Here is a 23,202-nt window from a genome sequence, read left to right on the forward strand (position 1 = left end):
GGGCAATCCCAAGCACAAATACAGGCTGGGTGGAGAATGGATTGAGAGCAGCCCTGAGGAGAAGGACTTGGGGGTGATGGTTGACAAGAAGCTCAACATGAGCCGGCAATGTGCGCTTGCAGCCCAGGCAGCCAACCGTATCCTGGGCTGCAGCAAAAGAAGCGTGGCCAGCAGGTCGAGGGAGGGGGTTCTGCCCCTTTACTCTGCTCTCACGAGACCCCACCTGGAGTACTGCGTCCAGCTCTGGGGCCCCCAACATAAGAAGGACATGGAGCTGTTGGAGTGAGTCCAGAGGAGGGCCACGAAGATGATCAGAGGGCTGGAGCACCTCTCCTATGAAGACAGGCTGAGAGAGCTGGGGCTCTTCAGCTTGGAGAAGAGAAGGCTCCAGGGAGACCTCATAGCAGCCTTCCAGTACCTGAAGGGGGCCCACAGGAAAGCTGGAGAGCAACTGTTTACAAGGGCAAGTAGTGACAGGATGAGGGGGAATGGTTTTAAACTGAAGGAGGGTAGATTTAGATTAGATATTAGGAAGAAATTCTTTACTGTGTGGTGAGACACTGGAACATGTTGCCAGAGAAGTTGTGGATGCCCCCACCCTGGCAGTGTTTAAGGCCAGGTTGGATGAGGCTTTGAGCAACCTGGTCTAGAGGAAAGGTGTCCCTGCCTGTGTCAGGGGGCTTGGAACTAGATGATCTTCAAGGTCCCTTCCAACCCAAACCATTCTATGATTCTATGACATGTAAATATCCCAAACAATAAGCAAATATTCACCTTTTCGTATAAAATTTGTTGGAAATGCCTGATGCTTCCTTTTTGCTTTTTTGACAAATAAGCATAACATTTACTGTAAATTTATAATTGAAATAATAAGGAATTCGGAGCTGTGTTTTTAACTTTCTTTTTTAAGGTTGTCTGGCTTGTCAGTGAGACCTTTAATTACAGTGCAATAGATCGTGCAAAGTCAAGAGGAAAAAAATATGCTTTAGAGAAAGTGCCAAAAGTCGCTAAAAAATTTAATCGAATTGGACTACCTCCTAAGGTAAGATGAAAAATAAGTAATTTGTGCGTTTTCTGATTCTTACACAAAACTTTGAATTTTGAAAAAAAGAATATTTATAGGTAATTTCAACTTCAACCTTGTTGCTTGTTGAAAACTACCTCTGAATGAGTGAAGTTTGATAAATATGGCTTTTTCTATGCAAAATCTGTCCTCTCTGTTACATCATTCCTTGATTTGAACTACTTTAATAATCTTGCCACTTCTTCTATCAGTTCTTGTATCAGTCTAGCTTTCTGCTGGTGGAGTAGCATGTTAAAATGTTGTATATCTCACTTTTTTTCTTGAGTGTCATGTTTCTATATTGTCTAATTGCTTCTCCCCTGCAGTTTATCTAGTTATTTCATTTTTCCTAAATATTTTTTTTCCCTTCTATTATTTGTTTTATTCTTTTAGATATCCTATTGTTGTGTTCATCCTACCTTCCTTTCATCTTGTGTGCAGTACTCCACTGACTAAAATCTCACATCTTTCTTGCCTAACGAGCCTTATTATACCCCCAAAATATCACCACAGTGTTCTACTCCTAAACTTTTAAAACACAGGTTCTGTACAGCTTGGGTAATCCACTTGTGTCAGTTCCCAGCAATTTTGATCCATGTGACATATGTTACATAAGCTTGTGTCAGCATGGTTATTCCACATGCTATGTGTTTATCCATGTCTCTGCACGTGTGCATCTGTTGGCATTTTACTTCTCAAATACAAGTTCTCTTTTGAATTTTAATCTTGGGCACCTTTCCTGTTGCCCACATATGTGGAGCCTATGCTGTCTGTAGTTTTCTTCCTTGGACTCTGTTGGGAAATTTTATTTCAGCCATTTTTGTGCAAAAAGTGTCTGTCTTGAAAAAATGGTTAATGCTGCTGTTCTCATCAATGAAGCATACAAGCTTTTCAGAGAGGAAGATTTTTCTCCTATAATTTTTGATGAGTTTCCTATGAACTACTGAACCAAGTGTTTTCAATGAAAAAGAGAATAGATGTTGTTTTTTTTCTCTTTGTTTCAAACATTGCTCATAATACTGAGTTTTCATTTATGTTGAGCTGTCTGGCTACATTTTATTCCTGGTAAACTCAGTGAGTGCTTAAACAAATATTAAAAAAAAAAAATCACCAAAAAAAACCAGGAAAAAACCTCATTATTTGAGTCTTACATTTTTTTAGAATTTAGGAATGAAAGAGAAACCACTTTTTTTTTTTTATTAATGTCATACTTCCTGTGTTCTGAACTTTGAAAGTATATAATCAATTTTTCTGTTAATACTAAGATTAGTTGTGTGACTACCCAGTTTCTTAATGTTTCAGGTTGGCTCCTTCCAGCTATTTGTTGAAGGATATAAGGAAGCTGACTACTGGCTCAGGAAGTTTGAAACTGATCCTTTACCTGAGAACACAAGGAAAGAATTTCAGTCACAGTTTGAAAGATTGGTTATCTTGGATTATGTCATCAGAAATACAGGTATTTGTTAGTGTCTCTCAGTATCTATCTACTTTTGTGAGGCAGAAATGGTAAGCAATGCTGGCTGAAAGCTGTTGATGAAGGCTTTTAATACATTTCAGATGCTTTTCTCACAGTTGAAGGCCAGAATGTTGTTTTTTAAACTTAAAAAAAAAATACTTTGGATTCAAACATTAAATATTGCAATGTGACAAAATCCAAACAATCCTTTTTGACTGTTATTTGATATTTTTAAGCAATGTAAGAACTCAAGAACAAATATTTTCATTATGCTTTAATTCTGTCAGTAGGTTATTAACTATCTGTTTCCCCCGATTAGGATAAGGGATGTTGGGGTTTCAGGAAGAATAAGAAGGTTCATGACCACCATTCCTTTTATGCTAAGCTGGAGCCGGTAACAGCACAGTTTCACATCAGTGCAAAATAGTTCATATTCATTGTGACTAGGCACTGAAATACAACTGTGATGTGTATCTCTCAGTTCTCCTGCATTCTTGTTTCTTTCACTCAGAAGCTGGGATTCTTCTGTTTACTATGTAGGGGATTTATTTCCTCAAGAATCCAAAGGCAGTTTTATATTTAAAATACTTCCTTTGCTGCTTTGTCAGAGGTGGGCATCTTCACTCTTCTTCAGACGTACCAGCTCTAATTAATTTTCTTTTTCTTAAATTCACTTATTAGAAGTGAATTCTTTCATTAGAAAGTGAATTCTTTCATTAGGAAGAATTTCTTTTCAGAAAGGGTTATTAGACATTGGAACGGGCTGCCCAGGGAGGTGGTGGAGTCACCATCTCTGGAGGTGTTTAAGAAAAGACTGGACATGGCACTTAGTGCCATGGTCTAGTTGACATGGTGGTGTCAGGGCAATGGTTGGACTCGATGATCCCAGAGGTCTCTTCCAACCTGATTGATTCTGTGAAAGAAATCTAGCTGAAAATAAGTCACTCTAACCTGTGGCTTTTTAGAAGCAAACTAAAAGAAGAAAGTTTTGTAAGAATGTAATACTTTCTAGCTGCTGCTATGGTCTGTCAGCTTTATCAAATAGATCCCAGTGTTTCCAAACAATTACTGTGTCCTGTGATGTTCTTAAAATTGTAAGGAAAATACTCACCGTGCAAAACCTCACTACATGGATGAGTTTACCTTCATCTAATATATCTAATCACGATAGAACATGAAAATTTTCTGATGGATTTTTAACTAAACTTAAGGGAGGACCTGAAGATGATCGAAGGACCGACAAATCCATGCAATCATCCTCTGTCTGAAAGACCTTGTCCAAGCCTTCAATGTCTCAGTTTTGTCTGAACAGTGCAGATGTTTTCAGCTTCTGAAAGGCTCTTCAGTTTTTTCCCCCCTCCATCTTTGAAGAGTCTGTTTTCTCCATGTAATCAAACATCACACTATCTATAATTTTAGAGGGCCTCTCGCTTTCCCCATCAGCATTAAAACAAGCTTAAAAATCAAGTCATTGTGGTTGCTGCTGCTGACAGTCTTTTCCACAGGAGAAGTGCACACTACAGCCAGTCTTTCTGCATAAAATGGATGAAAATAGTTTCTCTTAACTTTCTTAATATTTTGCTGTATATTCAGCCAGCTGGGGAAACTAAAGCAGTAATACATACCTAAGAACACTTGGTAAATTTGTGGTCTTTCCAGTAAATCAGTTGCCTCAAACATTTCAGTAAAGCTAAAACACGTGTGTTGTGATGGAAAAAACTTTTTGAACAGTTTTGCCTGACTCCTTTGGTAAATTCTCAATTTACAATATTAGTCATTGTATATCACTTTAGGTGATGATTTCTTTATAAATGATGTGTTGTGACATGCATTTTCCTGTTTAAAGACAGAGGTAACGATAACTGGTTAGTCAGGTATGAAAAACAAGATGATGGACTTGATCTGTCAGATAAGGTAAGAAAATTGTACTCTGAAACTTCTGTTTTTTAAATTGTTAGTTTTATAACTTGGTCTTGCAGGGGATTAAGTGCATGGCTTTAATCCTGGTGCATGGTGTCAAGAAATATGATAACTGCAAATTATTTTAGGCGAAATGAATGGAAAAACTACTTGGATTAGACTAGTCTGGATAGAGCAATGCTAGAAGTTATTGATCTGTTTTTTTTCTTTACTAGCTTGGGCAATGATAATAAAACTACCCACTGTTGCTCAAGCACATTTCTTCAGCTATTTATGTGCTCTGCTTATCTTGTATTTGGGGAAGGGCTCCTTTTTAATGGTGGTAGAGTAAGAATTGTATGTGCTGGAGTTTATTTGGATACTCCTTTATATTGTTTAAGTTGACTTTAAGCAGTGAAGCTAAAAAGTATTTTATTTAGTATTTTTAATGCATTTCACTATTTTTATAAGCACATAGGTATCACTTATTTGTGAAATCTTCCTTCTGTAGGATAGCCAATGGACTGTAACTAAAGAATCTACTATTAAAATTGCTGCAATTGACAATGGTTTAGCATTTCCTTTTAAGCATCCTGATGAGTGGAGGGCATGTAAGTATTGTATTCTTCAGTCATCTTCCTTTTGGGAGAATAACTTCTAAATAAGTATTTTTTGTTTGGGTTGTTGTAGCAAGAAACTAAGAAATCACTGTAGTTATGTATTGAATTTTTAAATAATGTACTTTTCTTCAGAAAGTTAGCAACAAATGCCATTTTTGCAATGGCATACGTGATTTAGTCCTTGTTCATATTTTTTTACCTTTAAACAATATTAATGCATGGATATTTATAAGCATACTACCGTGTGTAAACTGACTGATGGTGGAATTGGAAAAAATTAGCAACACGTTTCTCATGTGTTTTCTTGAAAACTAAGGTGGAAAGTTAACTTGAGTGCAAGGATATGCAAGTTGTCTCTCTAATGGATGAATTTCTCTTTCAAAACCAAGCGTACTGTTGTAGACAAGTTACATGTTATTTTTACTTGTCCTCAGCTTTAGCTTACGTTGTAGAAGTTAATCTTTAGTATTTTTGAGCAGACTGAAAATTGATATTACTCTTAAAGCTAGATTGCTTCTGACCACATCTCTGAGTACTTATAGTTTAGAGGGAAGAGCCCAAGAGGGCTCACAATTATTCCTGTGGACTATTAGTCAATCGGATAATTATGGCAGTTAAGTGTGGGCTAGTTTTGCTGTCAAAAGGCTAGTTAATTACCCCACCCAGGGGTCTGTATAGTCCCAGACATCTTGATACTCAATAGTTACTGTCCTACACATCTCTTGGCTACAGTCACTTCTGCAGCTGTTCTAGAGACATGGCAATTATTGCTTATTTTATACCATCTTTTATTTCAGCATCAAAAGTAATAAACTTGGATGGTCCTTTAGAATTCTTTTGCAGTTGCACAAGTGTGTGACAATTCTGTAACTTGTAGCATAATGTTGTTTAAAATCATAGGCTCTTGGAGGGTAGATCATGTTTCCTTGATGACTAGAGCAGCCTGATTGTCAAGGATGACCTCCTCAAAGACAGAGAACAGCTTCTCCAGAAGGCAGGAAGTTGGTCCAGCATGGAGGAACAGGGAACTCCTGACTGAACTGGGACACAAAAATTAAGTACATTTAAAAAAGAAAAAAAAGGGATGTGGAGAATCCCCTGGAAAAATAGAGACTTCGTCCAAAAGCGGAAGAATGGAGTCTGGAAAGTCAAAGCTCAACTGGAGTAAAGCTAGCAGAGGACGTGAAGGGCAACAAGAAAGGCTTAAGTAAATTAGAAGTGAGAGTGGGACTGAAGAGAAGTGTAGCAAGGACCTAAAGGCAAAAGGCATAAGAAAGAACAAGTTATTAAATGCTGACTTTGCCTCAATTTTCATTTGTAAGGTTTGCTCTCAGGCTCTTAGGTCTTGGAGCTCATAAGCAGAGCCTCTGGGAATGAATCATTACCCAAAGCAGAAGAAAGGGAGCACTTAAGCAAAATGGACATACATAAGTTCATAGGAGTAGATGGGGATGCACTGGAAACATGGTGGGAGCTGGCTGATGTTGTGAGGCGCTTTTCTTATCACTCTTGAAAGACTGTAGTAATGCGGGAGATTGCTGATTACTAGCAAAAGGTAAGTATCACCTCCATCTTCAAGAAGGGCAAGACGCAAGGTACAAGGAATGACGGGGTAGCCAGCCTAACCTCAGTCCCCATGAAGATTGTGGAATGAATCCTTCTGGAAGCCATGCTCAAGCACATGAAGAACAAGAAGATGATGGGGAAGCCAGCATGGATTTACCAAGGACAGATTGTGCTTGACTGACTAGACAGCTTTTAATGACAAGATGACTGGTTCAGTGGATGAGGGGAGGGCAGTGAATACTGATTTTCCTTGACTCTTACAAGGCCTTCTGCATGGTCTCTCGTATTCTTGTAGTCAAACCTGAGATATGAACTGGACAAACAGACTGTGAGCAGTGTCAGGAAGTTCAATGGGTGACCTGCAACTAGTGATGTTCCTCAGTTCCTCCAACTGATACCGTTTGGTGTCTTGTTTAACATCTGGTAATATTAATTACTCTTACAATATCTCTTGACAAAGCTGTTTAATAGCAATTATGTGAAAAGTTAAGAATGTCTTTCTCAGCGTGCTTAGAAGGCATTTTAATGAACTGAAAATTTTATTTAAAAATAGTAGCTACTTTTTTGTTAATTCTTCAGGAGGAGTCAAACGTCTGAAGGATATTATTTGATTGCAGCCATTATTTTACTTCAAAGGAAACTGTATTACTAAACTAGGAGAAGGCCTCTACTGTTGCTTACAGTATTTACTTTATATACCTTTTTTACTTACTGCTTCAACTAAATATTTATTACTTAAAATGTATTTTCACTATTTGGAGAAAAAGGCTAAGTAGCTGTAAAGCTGCTTTTGTAACTGTAGCCAAAAGCGGTATATGGGGTAACAATGTTGTGAAAAATGGTGTGTTACTGAGAACTTCCAGTAGGCAGCAGAGTACTGTATCAATGGTAAGCACTTGAGAATTTCATTTTTGCCTGTTGTTAATCATTAAGTGTACTGTTTTCCTGCATTAGATCCCTTTCACTGGGCTTGGCTTCCTCAAGCAAAAGTTCCTTTCTCTCAGGAGACCAGAGACTTAGTTCTTCCTCGCATTTCTGACATGAACTTCGTACAGGATCTTTGTGAAGATCTTTATGAACTATTTAAGGTGAATTGAGTGCTTCTTTGAACTGAGCGTTACTGAAATAGCTAATACCTGTAATGGAACAGTTAGATGGTTTTTCTTTTTATGAATTTAACTTCTGTATGTCATGGTACTGTGCTATTTTAGCTTTAAAACTGGTATGGTAGAAAGGGTTTATACAATTAAGAGGAAACTGTTTTACTAATGTGACTAATTGATAGTAATCAGCTCATCTGAAAACATAATTACCTTATATATATGTTTCACATAATCAGTTAAAGCTAGTTAACTTTTATAGCACAAATCTGTGTAAAAACTCCATTTAACTACCTGTGTGGTATGCATACACTTAAGATAAACTGTAGCAACCTGAGGAAATCATGTATTTAATGTAACTTAAAAGTACCTGCATACCTTTCATATACTTAATTTTACATACATATGTCGTGTGAGGTTGATGCTGAAATCTTGACCATGTTTAAAGTAAGTCAAACTTATTTTAAAGATACTGAAACTGTGCTACAATATTGACATGTAAAGAAGGGTCCTTCTCTGAAACATTCCATAAACAATTGTGTCAGATGTTCAAGTGAAATCAGCTGAATGATCAGGATGGAAAGAAATGGAAGTTTCAAACTTTTAGTGAAAATGCAGCTGTAACATCAAAACTAGACCCTGAAACACATTTGCAATATTTGCATTGTTGACTCAGTTGTGTTCAAAGTGACTGTGGGTTGTCTGTTAAACCCAGTGGAAGCTGAAGTATTTAATAAATCTGAAGGAGGAAGTATTCTTTTGCCAGAGTAAAGGTGAGAGACAGAGGAGTGTAACATTATGCGATGGTATTAAGCCTACCTACCAATGCCCTAAAGTGGTATCCACGGATGTATTTTACTTTTATGGTGTGGAACATCCTTCATTTTCACATATGTAAGCTTGCTGCAATAAATAGACCTTTTTGTGGGTCATACTATGACTATTTGAAGCTTCCAAAAGTTATTATAATGTTGCTAAATATGACTATGGGTGTTATGAAATTGATGAATTTGCGTGCTAAATATATAGCTAAAAATAAATGGGTCATTTCCTATAATAACTGTTTGTTTTCTTTACTAAAGACTGATAAAGGATTTGACAAGGCTACTTTTGAAAACCAAATGTCCGTTATGAGGGGACAGGTAAGACTTGCTTTTTTACATTTGTATTTATGTATTTAATTTGTCATCACTTCTCAGCTGTTTTTTTAGAGCTACAAAAACCCACTCGAATTGAAAGACACTTGAAGGTATTTTCATCTGAGAAGACTAAATTTCTTTCTAGAGTTTGTTCTTATCTGTGTATAGATGAGACAGCAGAAAGTGTATACTGACTTTTTTTTTTATAGAAAACTATTTTCTTAAATAATGTAGTTGGGTTTTATTGTTTTTGTGGGGGACAGGGGAGGACTTAATACCTATATATGTTAGAAGGTATTTCAAAGTTGAAACACTGGAGAAGAGTCATAAACTTGGATGGAGAATTTGGTGCGTAATTTCATTATGTTATTAAAATAAATGCTTGATTATTGAAATACCTCTCACATGAAAGCAGTATTAGGTAATAATCCTAGCAAATGTCAAAACCATACTTGGAACCAATGATTAGCAAAGTAATCCAGACATTTTCATATTAGAAATTTGGTAATAAAGTGGGGTTTTTTGTTGTGTTGTTTTTTTTTTTTCTTTTAAGACTGAAACAAGAGAGGAGAAGGGTTTCTTCATCTTCTTGCTGTTTTAAAATTTAAGACTGGTGTGATATACCAGCAAACAAGCTTTAACTAAGAACAAATTATTTTATTCATTGTAGGCATAAACTAGTGATTTGTGAAAATGTAAGGGAATTGGACTAGATAAATTAATAGTCCTAGTTGCCCTGAATTTATTGAAACTGACTTCTCTGTGTTCATAAATTCACCATGGATACTTGAAAGCCAGGCACTCAATTCCTAGAGTGGCTTAAGCCGACCTTTTCTCTATGGAGTTTCCTATAGTAAGAAGTGCCTTGCACAAGACTGCAGCTCTGCTTAGTCAAACATAACCCCAGTTAACATTAGCTATGTGTGGTGGCTAAAAGCCAGCAAAACTTAGTTATTAAACTGAATTATAGGATTTACTTCTGAAATAACTTTTCTGAGAAGTTTGTGCAGTCACTGGAAGGTCACTTGTGAAGTATTCATCCATCTTAAACTGTGTTAAGTAGCTTTTGTGTGATGAGACAATTGGCTATAGGGAATCTGTTATTTAACAAAAGGCTTAAGGAAAAAAAAATATCTATATGACTGAGAGATATCTCCCACTATAAAGGCTGCATCTGGACACTTTTTTCCACACCCTTTCGCTGAGGTGGATTTCAGCAGAGACTTGTTTGGTTTAGTTTTTTTTAAATCTATCTCTAGCTATACAGGAATGTGCTTCACTGGAGATGTCAGCTTTTCAGACATGAATTTAGGGAAGAAAAGCAGATAATGAGTTATTCTTGGATGTGATTGGAAATAACATCAGCGAATTATGCCTTTTAGCACTGATTATAGACTTGCTTTTGGTGTAAAACCAAAGTATGTTACAAGGGCGTTATAGAAGAGTTTGATATCTGGACCACATGATAATGGGTTCATTCAGTTAAGACGAATTTGCAGGATAGCCAAAACATCTCTAAATACCTCCTTAAAAATGAAAACTCTAAGAATTAGAAAATGAAGAATCTAGTTGACAAAGATAAGGAGGCTGAAGAGAAATGTATTTTACATGTAAGGGGCGAGATCTTTAAATCTAAGGTACCAGAAGTAGTTCGAAGCATAGTTTTGTAAAGCAGGGGAAAAAGTATTCTGAAGGATTTCAAACCCAAGATAAACAGTTCTCTCAAGACTATAGAGACTAAGCAACCAGGTAACACAGATCTACAAAGGATTGCGTTAGAACTTAGAAAAGGCTTCAAGCCAAAGTAGAAAGGCTTAGGAGCATTCGGGAGGCTGAAATGGAGATAGACTCGTGGAGCCAGGCTCTGCCCTCCCTGCAACAAAAATGGGAGCACCTGCCGGAGAGCTCCCAGGATCGAGGGACCCCTGTACTCTGCCCCTCTCAGGTGGAAAACAATAACCTAGAGGAGAGGAGTGAGTGGAGGCAAGTCTATGGCCGTGGCAAAAGGCGAGTGCCTCCTTGCCTACCTTGCCTCCACAGGTGCCTCTGAGCAATAGATATGAAGCCCTAGTGGAATACAGCCGGTCCAATGGGGATGTGGTGGAGAGGCAACCTATATCAGAGGTCCCACCACAGTCAGAAAAACCTGACAGGCGTATAGCTACCTCCTCCACAAGGAAGAAGAGAAGAGTTTTAGTGGTTGGAGACTCCTTCCTAAAGGGAACTGAGGGCCCAATATGCAGAGCTGACCCCCATCACAGGGAGGTCTGCAGTCTACCTGGAGCCCGAATCAGGGATATCAGCAGGAAACTCCCCAACCTGGTGAAGGCCACAGACTACTACCCCCTGCTGATCTTCCAGACAGGTGGGAAAGAAGCTGCATCCCATAGTCCGAGGGGGATGAAGAAAGACTACAAGGCCCTAGGACGGTTGGTGAAAGAGTCTGGGGCACAAGTTGTTTTCTCCTCCCTATTTCCATTTTCAGGTGATGACGTGAGATGGAATAGTAGGATTCTCTCTATAAATGCCTGGCTACAAGACTGGTGCTACAGGCAGGGCTTTGGGTTCTTTGATAATGGCAGGTTTTATAAGACACCAGGCGTGACGGTAATACATGGGAAAGGTTTATGTCGTAGGGGCAAAAGGGTTCTGGGACAGGAATTAGCAGGGCTCATTCGGAGAGCTTTAAACTAGATTCGAAGGGGGATGGGGTAGTAGCTGGGCTTGCACCACTGGGGCAACGCTCTAGTGTTGAGGTAGACCAGGAGGCCTCCCATCCCCCTGGGGTGAGATCGGTGTGCTCAGCTCGCTCCCTGAAATGCCTGTACACCAATGCACGCAGCATGGGCAATAGACAGGAGGAGTTGGAAATCCGTGTTCGGTCGGGGGGCTATGATCTAGTGGCAATTACAGAGACTTGGTGGGACGCCTTGCATGACTGGAATGTGGTCATGGATGGCTATGTCCTCTTCAGGAAAGACAGGCCACTAAGGAGAGGTGGTGGAATTGCTCTTTATGTGAGTGAGCAGCTAGAATGTATTGAGTTCTGTCCAGGGGCGGATCAGGAGCGAGTTGAGAGTTTGTGGGTGCGAAATAAGGGGCAGGCTGGCAGGGGTGATACTGTTGTGGGTGTCTATTACAGGCCACCGGATCAGGATGAGGAGGGTGATGAGGCCTTCTACAGGCAGCTGAGAGCAGTCTCTCAATTACAGGGCCTGGTTGTCATGGGGGATTTCAACTACCCTGATATTTGCTGGGAGGCCTACTCAGCCAGCCATCCTCAGTCCAGGAGGTTCCTCCAGTGCATTGATGATAACTTTCTGATGCAAATGGTGGATGAGCCAACTAGGAGAGGAGCGCTGCTGGATCTTATCCTCACTAACAAGGAGGGTCTGGTTGAAGAGGTGAAGGTTGAGGGCAGCCTTGGTTGTAGTGACCATGAGATGGTGGAGTTCAGGATCTCATGTGGCAGGAACAGAATAGCTAGCAGAATCGCAACCCTGGACTTCAGGAGGGCCAACTTTGGCCTTTTCAAGCAATTGCTAGGGGAAATCCCATGGGACAGGGTACTAGAAGGTAAGGGGGCCCAAGATAGTTGGTTAGCATTCAAGGACTGCTTCTTCCGAGCTCAAGATCGGAGCATCCCAGCAGGTAGGAAGTCAAGGAAGGGTACCAGGAGACCTGCATGGTTAAACAGGGAACTGCTGGGCAAACTCAAGTGGAAGAAGAGGGTGTACAGATCATGGAAGGAGGGGCTGGCCACTTGGGAGGAATATAAGTCTGTTGTCAGAGGATGTAGGGAGGCAACTAGGAAAGCTAAGGCCTCCTTGGAATTAAACCTTGCAAGAGAGGTCAAGGACAACAGAAAGGGCTTCTTCAAATACATTGCAGGTAAAGCCAACACTAGAGGCAATGTAGGCCCACTGATGAATGAGGTGGGGGCCCTGGAGACAGAGGATAAAAAGAAGGCGGAGTTACTGAATGCCTTCTTTGCCTCTGTCTATACTGCTGGAGGCTGTCCTGAGGAGCCCTGGACCCCTGAGGCCCCAGAAGAAGTCAGGATAGAGGAGGAATCTGTCTTGGTTGATGAGGGCTGGGTCAGGGTCCAATTAAGCAACCTGGATGTCCATAAATCCATGGGCCCTGATGGGACGCACCCGCGGGTGCTGAGGGAGCTGGCAGAAGTCATCGCTAGGCCACTCTCCATCATCTTTGCTAAGTCGTGGGCAACGGGAGAGGTGCCTGAGGACTGGAGGAAAGCGAATGTCACTCCAGTCTTCAAAAAGGGTAAGAAGGAGGACCCGCGTAACTATAGACCGGTCAGCCTCACCTCCATCCCCGGAAAGGTGATGGAACAACTTGTTCTTGGTGCTGTCTCTAGGCACATCAAGGATAAGGGGATCATTAGGGGCACTCAGCATGGCTTCACCAACGGGAAGTCATGCTTAACCAACTTGATAGCCTTTTATGAGGACGTAACCCGGTGGATAGATGATGGTAAAGCTGTGGATGTGGTCTATCTCGATTTCAGTAAAGCGTTTGACACGGTCTCCCACAGCATCCTCGCAGCTAAACTGAGGAAGTGTGGTCTGGATGATCGGGTAGTGAGGTGGATTGTGAACTGGCTGAAGGAAAGAAGCCAGAGAGTGGTGGTCAATGGGACAGAGTCCAGTTGGAGGCCTGTGTCTAGCGGAGTCCCTCAAGGGTCGGTACTGGGACCAGTACTATTCAATATATTCATTAATGACTTGGATGAGGGAATAGAGTGCACTGTCAGCAAGTTCGCTGATGACACCAAACTGGGAGGAGTGGCTGACACACCAGAAGGCTGCGCAGCCATTCAGAGAGACCTGGACAGGCTGGAGAGTTGGGCGGGGAGAAACTTAATGAAATATAACAAGGTCAAGTGTAGAGTCCTGCATCTGGGCAAGAACAACCCCATGTACCAGTACAAGTTGGGGACAGAGCTGTTGGAGAGCAGCGTAGGGGAAAGGGACCTGGGGGTCCTAGTGGACAGCAGGATGACCATGAGCCAGCAATGTGCCCTTGTGGCCAAGAAGGCCAATGGCATCCTGGGGTGTATTAGAAGGGGTGTGGCTAGCAGGTCCAGAGAGGTTCTCCTCCCCCTCTACTCTGCCCTGGTGAGGCCGCATCTGGAATATTGTGTCCAGTTCTGGGCCCCTCAGTTCAAGAAGGACAGGGAACTGCTAGAGAGAGTCCAGCGCAGAGCCACGAAGATGATTAAGGGAGTGGAACATCTCCCTTATGAGGAGAGGCTGAGGGAGCTGGGTCTCTTTAGCTTAGAGAAGAGGAGACTGAGGGGTGACCTCATTAATGTTTATAAATATGTAAAGGGCAAGTGTCAAGAGGATGGAGCCAGGCTCTTCTCAGTGACATCCCTTGACAGGACAAGGGGCAATGGGTGCAAGCTGGAACACAGGAGGTTCCACATAAATATGAGGAAAAAGTTCTTTACGGTGAGGGTGACCGAACACTGGAACAGGCTGCCCAGAGAGGTTGTGGAGTCTCCTTCTCTGGAGATATTCAGAACCCGCCTGGACGCATTCCTGTGTGATATGGTCTAGGTAATCCTGCTCCGGCAGGGGGATTGGACTAGATGATCTTTCGAGGTCCCTTCCAATCCCTAACATTCTGTGATTCTGTGAAAATGTAAATGTCAGATGGAGTTGCCAGAAGAGCCAAGTTGCAGTAAACCATGCGAAGGACTTGATCTGTCAGGGTTCTTCAGCTATGAAAGTGCAGAATGAGCAGGGGATCAGTAAGTTGCCCAAGGAAGAAAGGGGCATTGTGCAAGGGAGAAAAAGGCTTGATATTAAGGATAATGCAAGTGTGTCACCAGAACTAAACTGAATACTTGCCTCAGTTTTCAGCAGGTTAACATTGAAAGTGGAGTAAATTACCAGGGTGGTTACTGAGCACTGAAGTTTTTCGAGGAAGATAAGACTCCTGGGAGCTGAGGGCTGAATTTTGATCTTAGCACTGGGTTTGGCATGGGTTGATAATATGGCTTCATATCTTCTGATAGGAAAATAATTTGTAGCTAAACTCCTGGTAGATCCTGTGTTAAATACAGTTGATTGCTGTCTTGTAGGGTTTTTTTCACTAAAGGTGCAGTGCTCTTAAGAGACCTGCTAAATTTAAAATGCTCTTAGTTTTTTGTCTCTAACATCTTCCAAAAATTCAGAGAGGATTGCATGAAATAGTCAAGAAAATAATAGAAGGGTAGTCAGATAGCAGTAGGATGTCATAATGTTACGAAATAAATAAAATATTTCTGCTTGCAATAGAGTATCTTTTAAAAATTATTTGACAGTGCAGTCTTCTACAGTGTGCATTTAAGAGTAGCATCTAAATTTATAAGCCTGCTAGCCACATTTTATTTGTGCATCCTCACCTTACCTGCTTTTACTCTTTTAGATCCTAAACCTTACTCAGGCATTAAAGGATGAAAAAAGTCCCATTCAGCTTGTTCAGATGCCACGTGTGATTGTGGAGCGAAGTAGCTCTGGAAGTCAGGGCCGGATTGTGCAGCTGAGTAATGCGTTCACACAGACCTTTCATAGCAGGAAGCCTTTCTTTTCCTCCTGGTAGCAACAAAAACATGTGGGAAGAGTAGGTTTCTCTTAACTTCAGAAAGCTGCTTCTGTGTAAAGGCTCTGCAATAATGTAGTTCTGCTGTATACCAAGAGCTCTGACTGCCGACACCTCAGAACTTAAATTCTAAAGACTTAAGAAATGTATTTTGAATGTAATAAAAGTTTACAATTTTTGTGTCAAAATTGTGAGTTCTTATGTCAGGGAATGAGAACAACTTGTCCATATTGTATTTTTATAGGCTAAATTAATGTATTCTGAATAATATTCTGAATAAGGGAAGATACACAGTTTGCATATGCTGAGAAACTTTTGAATACAACAGGAATTCTTTTTGTTTAATATAAATGTGAGAAGCTATACACTATCGATTTCTTTTTATATGATCTTTGAAAGAAAAGTGCAGAATGTTATCTTCAATTGTGAAAATGCTTTTCCTTGGAATTTCTTCCTGATATTTTAGCTGTTTATAGATTTTTCATAGGCTACTTACTTGAAAAGTCATGCGCTAAAAAAAAAAAATTAAAAAAAAAATCAATCTGTCCTTGACAAACAAATGAAAGAAAGGGAGAAGGGAAAAAATGCTCCAAGTAGGTTTTTTGCACGTGGGGACCAAAAATAGTTGAATAGTTGAATTATTACAGCAAAATTCAACCCAAGTAAGTACATACAGTTCCTTCTGTGACAAAATAAACTGTGTGTACATTTCAGAGGTTGAAATTTCACCTGTAGCTTTTAGAACTTGTGTATTTAAGCACATGTGTGGGAAATTGTGATATTTCTTTAGAGACCTATCACAAGGAAAGAACTGCACCATGTTGTTACAGGTTTGTTTTGCCATATGCATATAAATGTGTTCATCAATAGTCACCAAAGTGGTTCTGTACTGTTATCTGCACTGATGAGTTCATCACAGAGCCAGTCTGCCTTCCAAATTTCTATCTAAACACACACTGTTATTTTTTTAACGGGGGAAAAAAAAAACCCAGACTGTAATACATAGAGCACAGAGACTTATGGTCGTGCCCTTAGCAATGTCGTGCTCATCTGCCAGTTGCCATTTATGTTTAAGTTGCCGGATTTAAGACTTGATGGTCATGTTCCTAGATCTGTGGCTTATGTAACATGGTAAATACTTTTATTTTAGTAATTTTCTGGACCGTTAAGACTAGGAATGGCAGAAAAATTGCTGCTTTCATGAAACCTTCAGTATTTTGGACATTGCTGTATTTTGTAATTCTAAGCAATAGTGTTGAACTCAAAAATAATAAAATGCTTTTATTTTTTATAATTTTGAGTGGATGTAAATATTAATGTAGCATGTCAACAATTCACATGATTAACTGAAACGTTTAAGCCTTAAGTGTGAAACTCACTGTACGCTGCAGTTCAAAATAAGATTGAGATGCCCACCTTTATAAACTTTCCATGATTGTTTTTATCCAAACAAGTTTATTATAAAATGAAAGATGGTGTTTATGTACCAGACATGCCTACTGAGGAAAATAAAAGTCATAGTGTAAAACGCACGTGTTGTAGGCTGGGCTGTCTTGTTTGTCCTGCAGTCAGGAGCCCCTCCCTGGGTCGGTTCCATCCCGGTTACTGTGGGGTACCAATTACTCCCTTGGCGGTGGGGCCGCCGCGCCGCTGGGGGGCGCCGCCGCGCCGCCTGTGCCGCTCCTGCCTCACTCTGCCGGCAGCGGCGGTGCCCGGCTGGTGGCGAGGGCTGCCGGGAAGGGGGCGGTAACATGGCGGCCACGGGCGAGGCTGAAGCGGAGGGATTGTGCGGTCCGGGGACGGGCGGCCTGGCCCTGCTCGGCCTGGCGCCCGGCGCGCCCAGCTGCCCGCACGGTGAGCCGGGCGGCGAGGGGGCTGCTCGGGCGGGATGGGGGCGCGGGCCCCGCCGAGGCGAGGAGCGGGGCCGGCCGCGGGCTCTGACGCCCTGGCTGAGGTGGCCGCGGTTCCCGGGGCTGACGGGTTTGGCACCCCCCGGGCGCCTGTGTGGCTCGTCTCTAGCTGCTTCCTCGGTTTCCTGCGAGGGGTTGTGTTTTACAGCAGCCGTTGTTAATGCTTTGTTCTGGAAGCCTGGCACTTGCAGTGGAGGCATTAAAACAGATCGGTTGGTGTCCCCCGTGTCATCGTATCGTTACGTTTGTCCTTTAGGGCCTGCTCTTCTGTTTGTAAAGACCAGCCAAGGTAAAGAGGAGGGAAGAAGATTTTATGCGTGTTCAGCTTGTAGGGATAGAAAAGATTGTAACTTTTTCCAGTGGGAAGATGAAAAGGTAAGAGAGCACTTCTTAAGACTATGGTAAATATTGGGGATTTTTTTCCCTCTATTTAACAGTAAATTAAAAAAAAAAAAAAAGTATATTCTCTTCGGGAAATCTGTGGCAATTGCTGTTTTGTAAACTTTGTCTAACAGTTTGTATTTAGTGGAGCACTTCTGTCAGGAGACCAAGTTTCAATTATAACTGTCAAGGAAGGCTGTGTACGTTTTGAGCAAAAGGGGCGTTTGTTATTGTGTTGCCAAAACACTTAGGGATTCAGGTTATGAAGTTTGCCACTACTATGCAATATTGAACAAAATAGGATAGTTCTGATCCCAAGATGTCCTCATCTTCCATGGTTAAGACAGAGAAAATCTGGTGGATACAAGCAAACAGTGAGATATACAAAATAGTGTGATGGTGGGGATCAGTGTGATGCTCCATAGTCTCAGAATATCTGCAGCAATTTCTCTTTGTCTAAAGAATTTTGTTCAGATAATTGTAAGGTAGCAAAATTGGGATTGATACGTATTCACGGAGAGCTTGCTGCAGTTTTGGTCTGCTACATTTTGTGTTACTTTTTCTGTTTCCTAAATGAGTACCTTCTGTTGTGGTCATTGTCCTCAGCAGGTTGGCAGAATGGGATTTAATGGGGTTTTTAAGCATTTTGTTGCTGTGCTGGTTACTACTGAAAAGTTATATAAAGAGAAAATGAGGTGGTTAATCAGTCGGTTGTGTAAATTTAAATGGTATTCTTAGTGAAATGTCATTTTGAATGTCACTTGTATCATGGGGTCTTTTGTTCTATTGAATTTTACCGTCTTCCTCTTTAAACAAACCAGTTCCATAAGTTTTGTGCAAATGTCTTGAAACTCTCTTAACTGTGAAACCATTAAGTGTGTTTTGTGGGAACCAAGTAGAAGACTCAGAGCAGAGCTGTCATGCTTTTAAAATAATCACACACACAAGACCTGGGCAACATTTCCACTGTCATCAGGTGTGCAGGATCAGCTCACAGTTCTTCAGAGGGAATGCAACTGCTGGCATGCATTAGTGGAAAGCATAGCTCTTTCTATCTTTGTCATAATAATGTTTTGAATTTTTCCCTGAGTATTAGATGTGGTAGAAGAATGAAATGCTTCTATTTTTTTATTTGACAGTTTAAATTCACAAAGAGAGACTCATGCTGTTATGCAGCATGCCTCTGTGATGCAGTCATGCTTGTTCTTCTGAAACAACCACCCAAAGAATGTGATCATTTTTTCTGTGCAGAGTAACTAAAGCATGAGACCTTTGATGCACTCGTTTTGTTTAATATTGAGATTTAATCTACAATGCAGAGCATCATCTGTTCATTTTGTAACTTTTTGTGTACATAAATTTTACAGGTGTCAGAAACTAGGCTTGCAGCACGTGAAGAACATAATAGAAATCATCAGCCTTCTTTTACACACAGACAGAATGTGGAAAGGTATTGTTATGTATATTTTCTTCAGTAAAAAACAAGGAATACAAGTTTAAGTACTCTGAATGTAGAGATAATATTTCAGGATTCTTTAAAATACGAAAACATGCCAGAGGGATTTGCAAAAATAAGAACTGGTTGATTGCAATGGGAGAATAGCATAAAACATCTAATTAGAGCACAGTATTTTCAACCCAGGAACTGTATCTTTTTTTTTTGATTATTTTTTTTATGTATAGCGCCTTACGTTAGTGCTCGTAACATGCTCATAACAGGTCAGTAGCAGTTTCAGTTCAAAAAATTATTCCTGACTTTCATGTGCAAAAGTAACAGGCTTAACACTGGGAAAAGAAGCAAAAGTAATACAGTAACAAATAATCTCCGAGTTTTGTGCATAAACATACAGGACTGCTTGCTGGTAGTTGTTATAGAGTCTTCACTCTGTAATCCAGTTATTTTATGGGGACTTTCAATGTATTTGGCCAGCGTCTTATATGCTTGCTTTCAGGGGAGGCCTTTTCAAAGTGTCCTTTGAATATTTTTTCATAAATATTACTTCATTCACAGGTAGGTAGCAGAGTTTTGCAAGAGCAGCTTAAGCTACATTGCCTGTTCAAGTGTCTGAGCTCTTACAAAATATGAAACCCCCTTCATAGCTCCCCTTCATATCTTTTATAGAGGCTTTTTCAAAGTTTGTTCCCTATTGTCTTTTGTATTTAAAGGTACAAGAATTTTGTTCTGTTGCCGTTATCAAAGAGGAGGTTTTGCCAGGAATGCCAGCAATTGCTTTTGCCAGCTGAATGGGAAAAACACTCGGATCACCAGTTCCTGTGTGATATCTCTACTGCCCAGCTAAAAAGTCCCAGTCAACTTCTGTATCCACTGGAGAATAAAAAAACAAATGCACAGTATTTATTTGCAGACAGAAGTTGCCAGTTCCTACTGGATCTAATTATTGATTTAGGATTCAGACGAGTGCTTTCTGTTGGAACACCCAGGTACGTCAGTGAGAATTGTTACACTTTCAAATAGTATTTCTGTCTCAAAACTGTGCAGCTTTTTAAAATTTAAATAATCAAGGATTCTCCCATAATAAGAGGTTCACTATGCTTTAATTGGTTGGTATTATCCAAGCATCTATTGGGGTCTTGCTTTGAGCTCGTAAGATACAGGAGAAGACTGCAAATAACACACACACACATACACACTTTAAATGTCCTGCTTTGCTTCTTACAGAAGTGACAATGAGTTTCTTTGCTTATGTTTGGGGTTTTTTCATGGTGATCCAGTAGGGTCCAGTGGCTTCTCATCTTTTAATACTAACAGATTTTTGTGACTTTGAATATTAGCCAAATGGAATCATCCAAATTCAGATTACTCCATTTTCTGTATCTGTTTGGTTTTAGGTTTAGTAAAGTACCAGGCATTCTTGTCTTGCAAGATAATTTCTGAAGCCAATAATTATGTGTTAAATTTCTTTGCTCCAATTATACTTCAGGCTTCATGAAATGATCCAGTCAAAAGCATCACAAGAAGAAGATTTCAGGGTTAGAAGCCTTCTGCTAGATATTGATTTCAGGTAGGTTTTGGTAAACGTTTATCTGTCTGAAGAGTATGTACAAAGATTTGTGTTCTTACTGCTTTAAAGGATAAACTGGTGGTGGTTTTCCCTTTCCTGTCTCTGCATCTCTGTTCCTGCACACATACAGAAATGACATCCAGTTTATGAGAAAAGTAATTATACTTAATAATTCCCAGTATTGGTATGTGTTGTCAGTAATCAGAACCCAAAGATGTTGTTTTTCTTAAGGCCTTGTTTTCACTGTAAATGCCCCTTAGGGCAGGCAAGAAGTTGTTTATGTTTTCCTACTACTATTAAAACTTATTTTACAGGTATTCACAGTTTTACACAGAGGATGAATTCTGCCACTACAACATGTTTAATCATTATTTTTTTGGTGGAGAGGTAAGGCCAACTATTTCTTGAGTGCTTTGTAAAGAAGTACATGTTGTTGATGCAGAATTTTGTAAGAAAGTCATGACTAGTGTAGTAGAAAATAACTATCATGAGCTAGAAATGGTCAACAGTACGGGAAGTCAAAGAATAACAGTGCCTCTTCAGTAATTCTGTCCCATTTGGTTGAAACATAAAGTTGCCTATTAAATTTGTGCTAGCTAATGTTACTTTAAAACGTTAACTGCTGTTTTTTTAAAAATGACAATTTGAAGTGAGTTGTCACCGTACATGAATATTCATTAGCCCTGTTCTTGTGTTGCTACAAGAGAATTAATTGTTTTACTCCCAGCCTTTACAAGCCCAATGGATGCCGTGGGACTTGTTCACTGGTACTTGAGGTGGGAGGGAAGAGGAGGTTTTTCTGCTTTATTCCAGGCAAGCAAGGTCAGAAGGTTAACCTTGTTCTCATAAAATGAGGCTGAATTAGTGTCATGGTTAAAAAAAATTGCTGAATTTCTTGTTTCATTTTAAATGTCACATTAAGTGCTTAATTTTGAGTTTATTAGGAAACCTGCAGCTGCAGTAGAACATTTATTGTAGCTTTGTACAGAGAATCACAGTGTAATTCAATTCCAAACATTAATTTCAAACATTTATCCCAATAGTATACTCGCTCACTCTTTACTCTTCCTCTGCCATTATTAGTAAGCCACCACTGATTTGCATAAACATGTTTATTGCAATACCTTTCACACTACGTAGATAATTTTCACATTTTTTCCATTCTGAAGCCTAATTTTGAATGGGATCTTGAAAATAAGAAGAATCATCTAGAATGAAATGGGAGGCTGGTCTGAAAGCCTTACCTTTGGGGTTTTTTTAATCCATTACTGTATTCAAGTTTTATATTTTTCAGTTAAAACAAAAGACTCTTCATCTCTGTTATAAACACTGTAGTGTTCTTTTCAAGGTGTGAAAAAGTGACACCTGTAATGACACTGTATTGTAGTGTATTCTAGGACTGAATTGCAGCACTTTTGAATGCATGTTAGTGTTAAAAATCTGATTTTGGAGTGCAATAGAATCTAAGTAATAGATGAGAGAACACTGCAAGATGGCAGTGAATACATAGCTTTTTACATCTCCTTTAATAGTAGAGTCCAGGTTGGATTGCTAAAATATGAACACTATGTATATTTATAACCAGTATGGATTGAATCAGTTTTCAGTGGACTGATTTTTTTTCAATTACTTTGATAATGCTTTACAGAATAAAACTAATGTTAAAGGGCATGAATAAAATGTATTCTGAGCCTGAACTTTGCTTTCTTGCTATGAGTAGCATTTTTTTCCAAGTTAAATTTAGTACGCTTAGGAAGAAGCTTTGAAGCTTTAACTGCATCTGCCCTTGATACGTTTTCTCTAACTGAACAGGGCACTCCAGTTCTTCTAATCTAGTTGTGTTTTTTTTAAATGCTACACAAGAGGAAATTCACCTCCTCAAGAGGAAATAACTTCCATCTTCAAAGTTGAAAATTCTAAAATAATCATTTTGTTGCCAGAGACAGTATTTTTACAGTTCTTGAATCTATATTTGTGGAAATTAACCTCTCTTTCTTACAGGCTGCACGTGAAACTTGTAGGAAATTCTTGTGTCAAGACCATGGTGAAAGAGTCATTATGGTAACTGATCCCCCATTTGGAGGTTTAGTGGAAGCACTGGCTTCTAGTTTTAAAAAACTGATGGCAGTGTGGAAGGAGACAGAAAAAGAAGCAGCTACGTATTACAACCAGATAGGTGGGTTGAGCTGTAACAGCACTGCAAGAAAAAGTACCTGTTTAAAAGGCTGTTATTCTTGCTACTACTTGCTATTCCTTCACATGAATGTGTGTCATAATTTCTAAAGATGAGCTACAATATATGTAATCTACTGTCCTGTTACGTTTAGTTTAATAAGACCCAATTGTCCAAGTCTTTAAAAAATTTTTATAAATTTTTTACAAATCTACTTTGCAATTGAAATGGACTTTAAAGGTAGAGAAGAATAAGCTATC

At 39.9% G+C, this 23,202-nt stretch overlaps 1 protein-coding gene across 4 annotated transcripts in view; it reads left to right on the forward strand.

Moving 5' to 3' along the window:
• LOC137664733 (phosphatidylinositol 4-kinase type 2-beta) overlaps nucleotides 1–23,202 on the forward strand; it is a 45,884-nt gene that overhangs the window by 13,484 nt on the left and 9,198 nt on the right. For 2 of the 4 annotated variants that reach the window (XM_068403129.1, XM_068403131.1), the window contains exons 4-14: nucleotides 911–1,042; nucleotides 2,366–2,519; nucleotides 4,366–4,433; nucleotides 4,930–5,029; nucleotides 7,559–7,692; nucleotides 8,787–8,846; nucleotides 19,114–19,196; nucleotides 19,913–20,188; nucleotides 20,689–20,769; nucleotides 21,084–21,156; nucleotides 22,771–22,945. In XM_068403129.1, coding sequence (XP_068259230.1) covers nucleotides 911–1,042; nucleotides 2,366–2,519; nucleotides 4,366–4,433; nucleotides 4,930–5,029; nucleotides 7,559–7,692; nucleotides 8,787–8,846; nucleotides 19,114–19,196; nucleotides 19,913–20,188; nucleotides 20,689–20,769; nucleotides 21,084–21,156; nucleotides 22,771–22,945 — 1,336 coding nt within the window. Of the gene's footprint in view, nucleotides 1–910; nucleotides 1,043–2,365; nucleotides 2,520–4,365; nucleotides 4,434–4,929; nucleotides 5,030–7,558; nucleotides 7,693–8,786; nucleotides 8,847–15,281; nucleotides 16,988–17,194; nucleotides 17,310–17,621; nucleotides 17,741–19,113; nucleotides 19,197–19,912; nucleotides 20,189–20,688; nucleotides 20,770–21,083; nucleotides 21,157–22,770; nucleotides 22,946–23,202 lie in introns of those variants that run through there. The other 2 variants (XM_068403133.1, XM_068403132.1) reach the window with 2 other exon arrangements.

The sequence above is a fragment of the Nyctibius grandis genome, chromosome 6 (assembly GCF_013368605.1).
Source record: "Nyctibius grandis isolate bNycGra1 chromosome 6, bNycGra1.pri, whole genome shotgun sequence".
Taxonomy (NCBI): domain Eukaryota; kingdom Metazoa; phylum Chordata; class Aves; order Nyctibiiformes; family Nyctibiidae; genus Nyctibius; species Nyctibius grandis.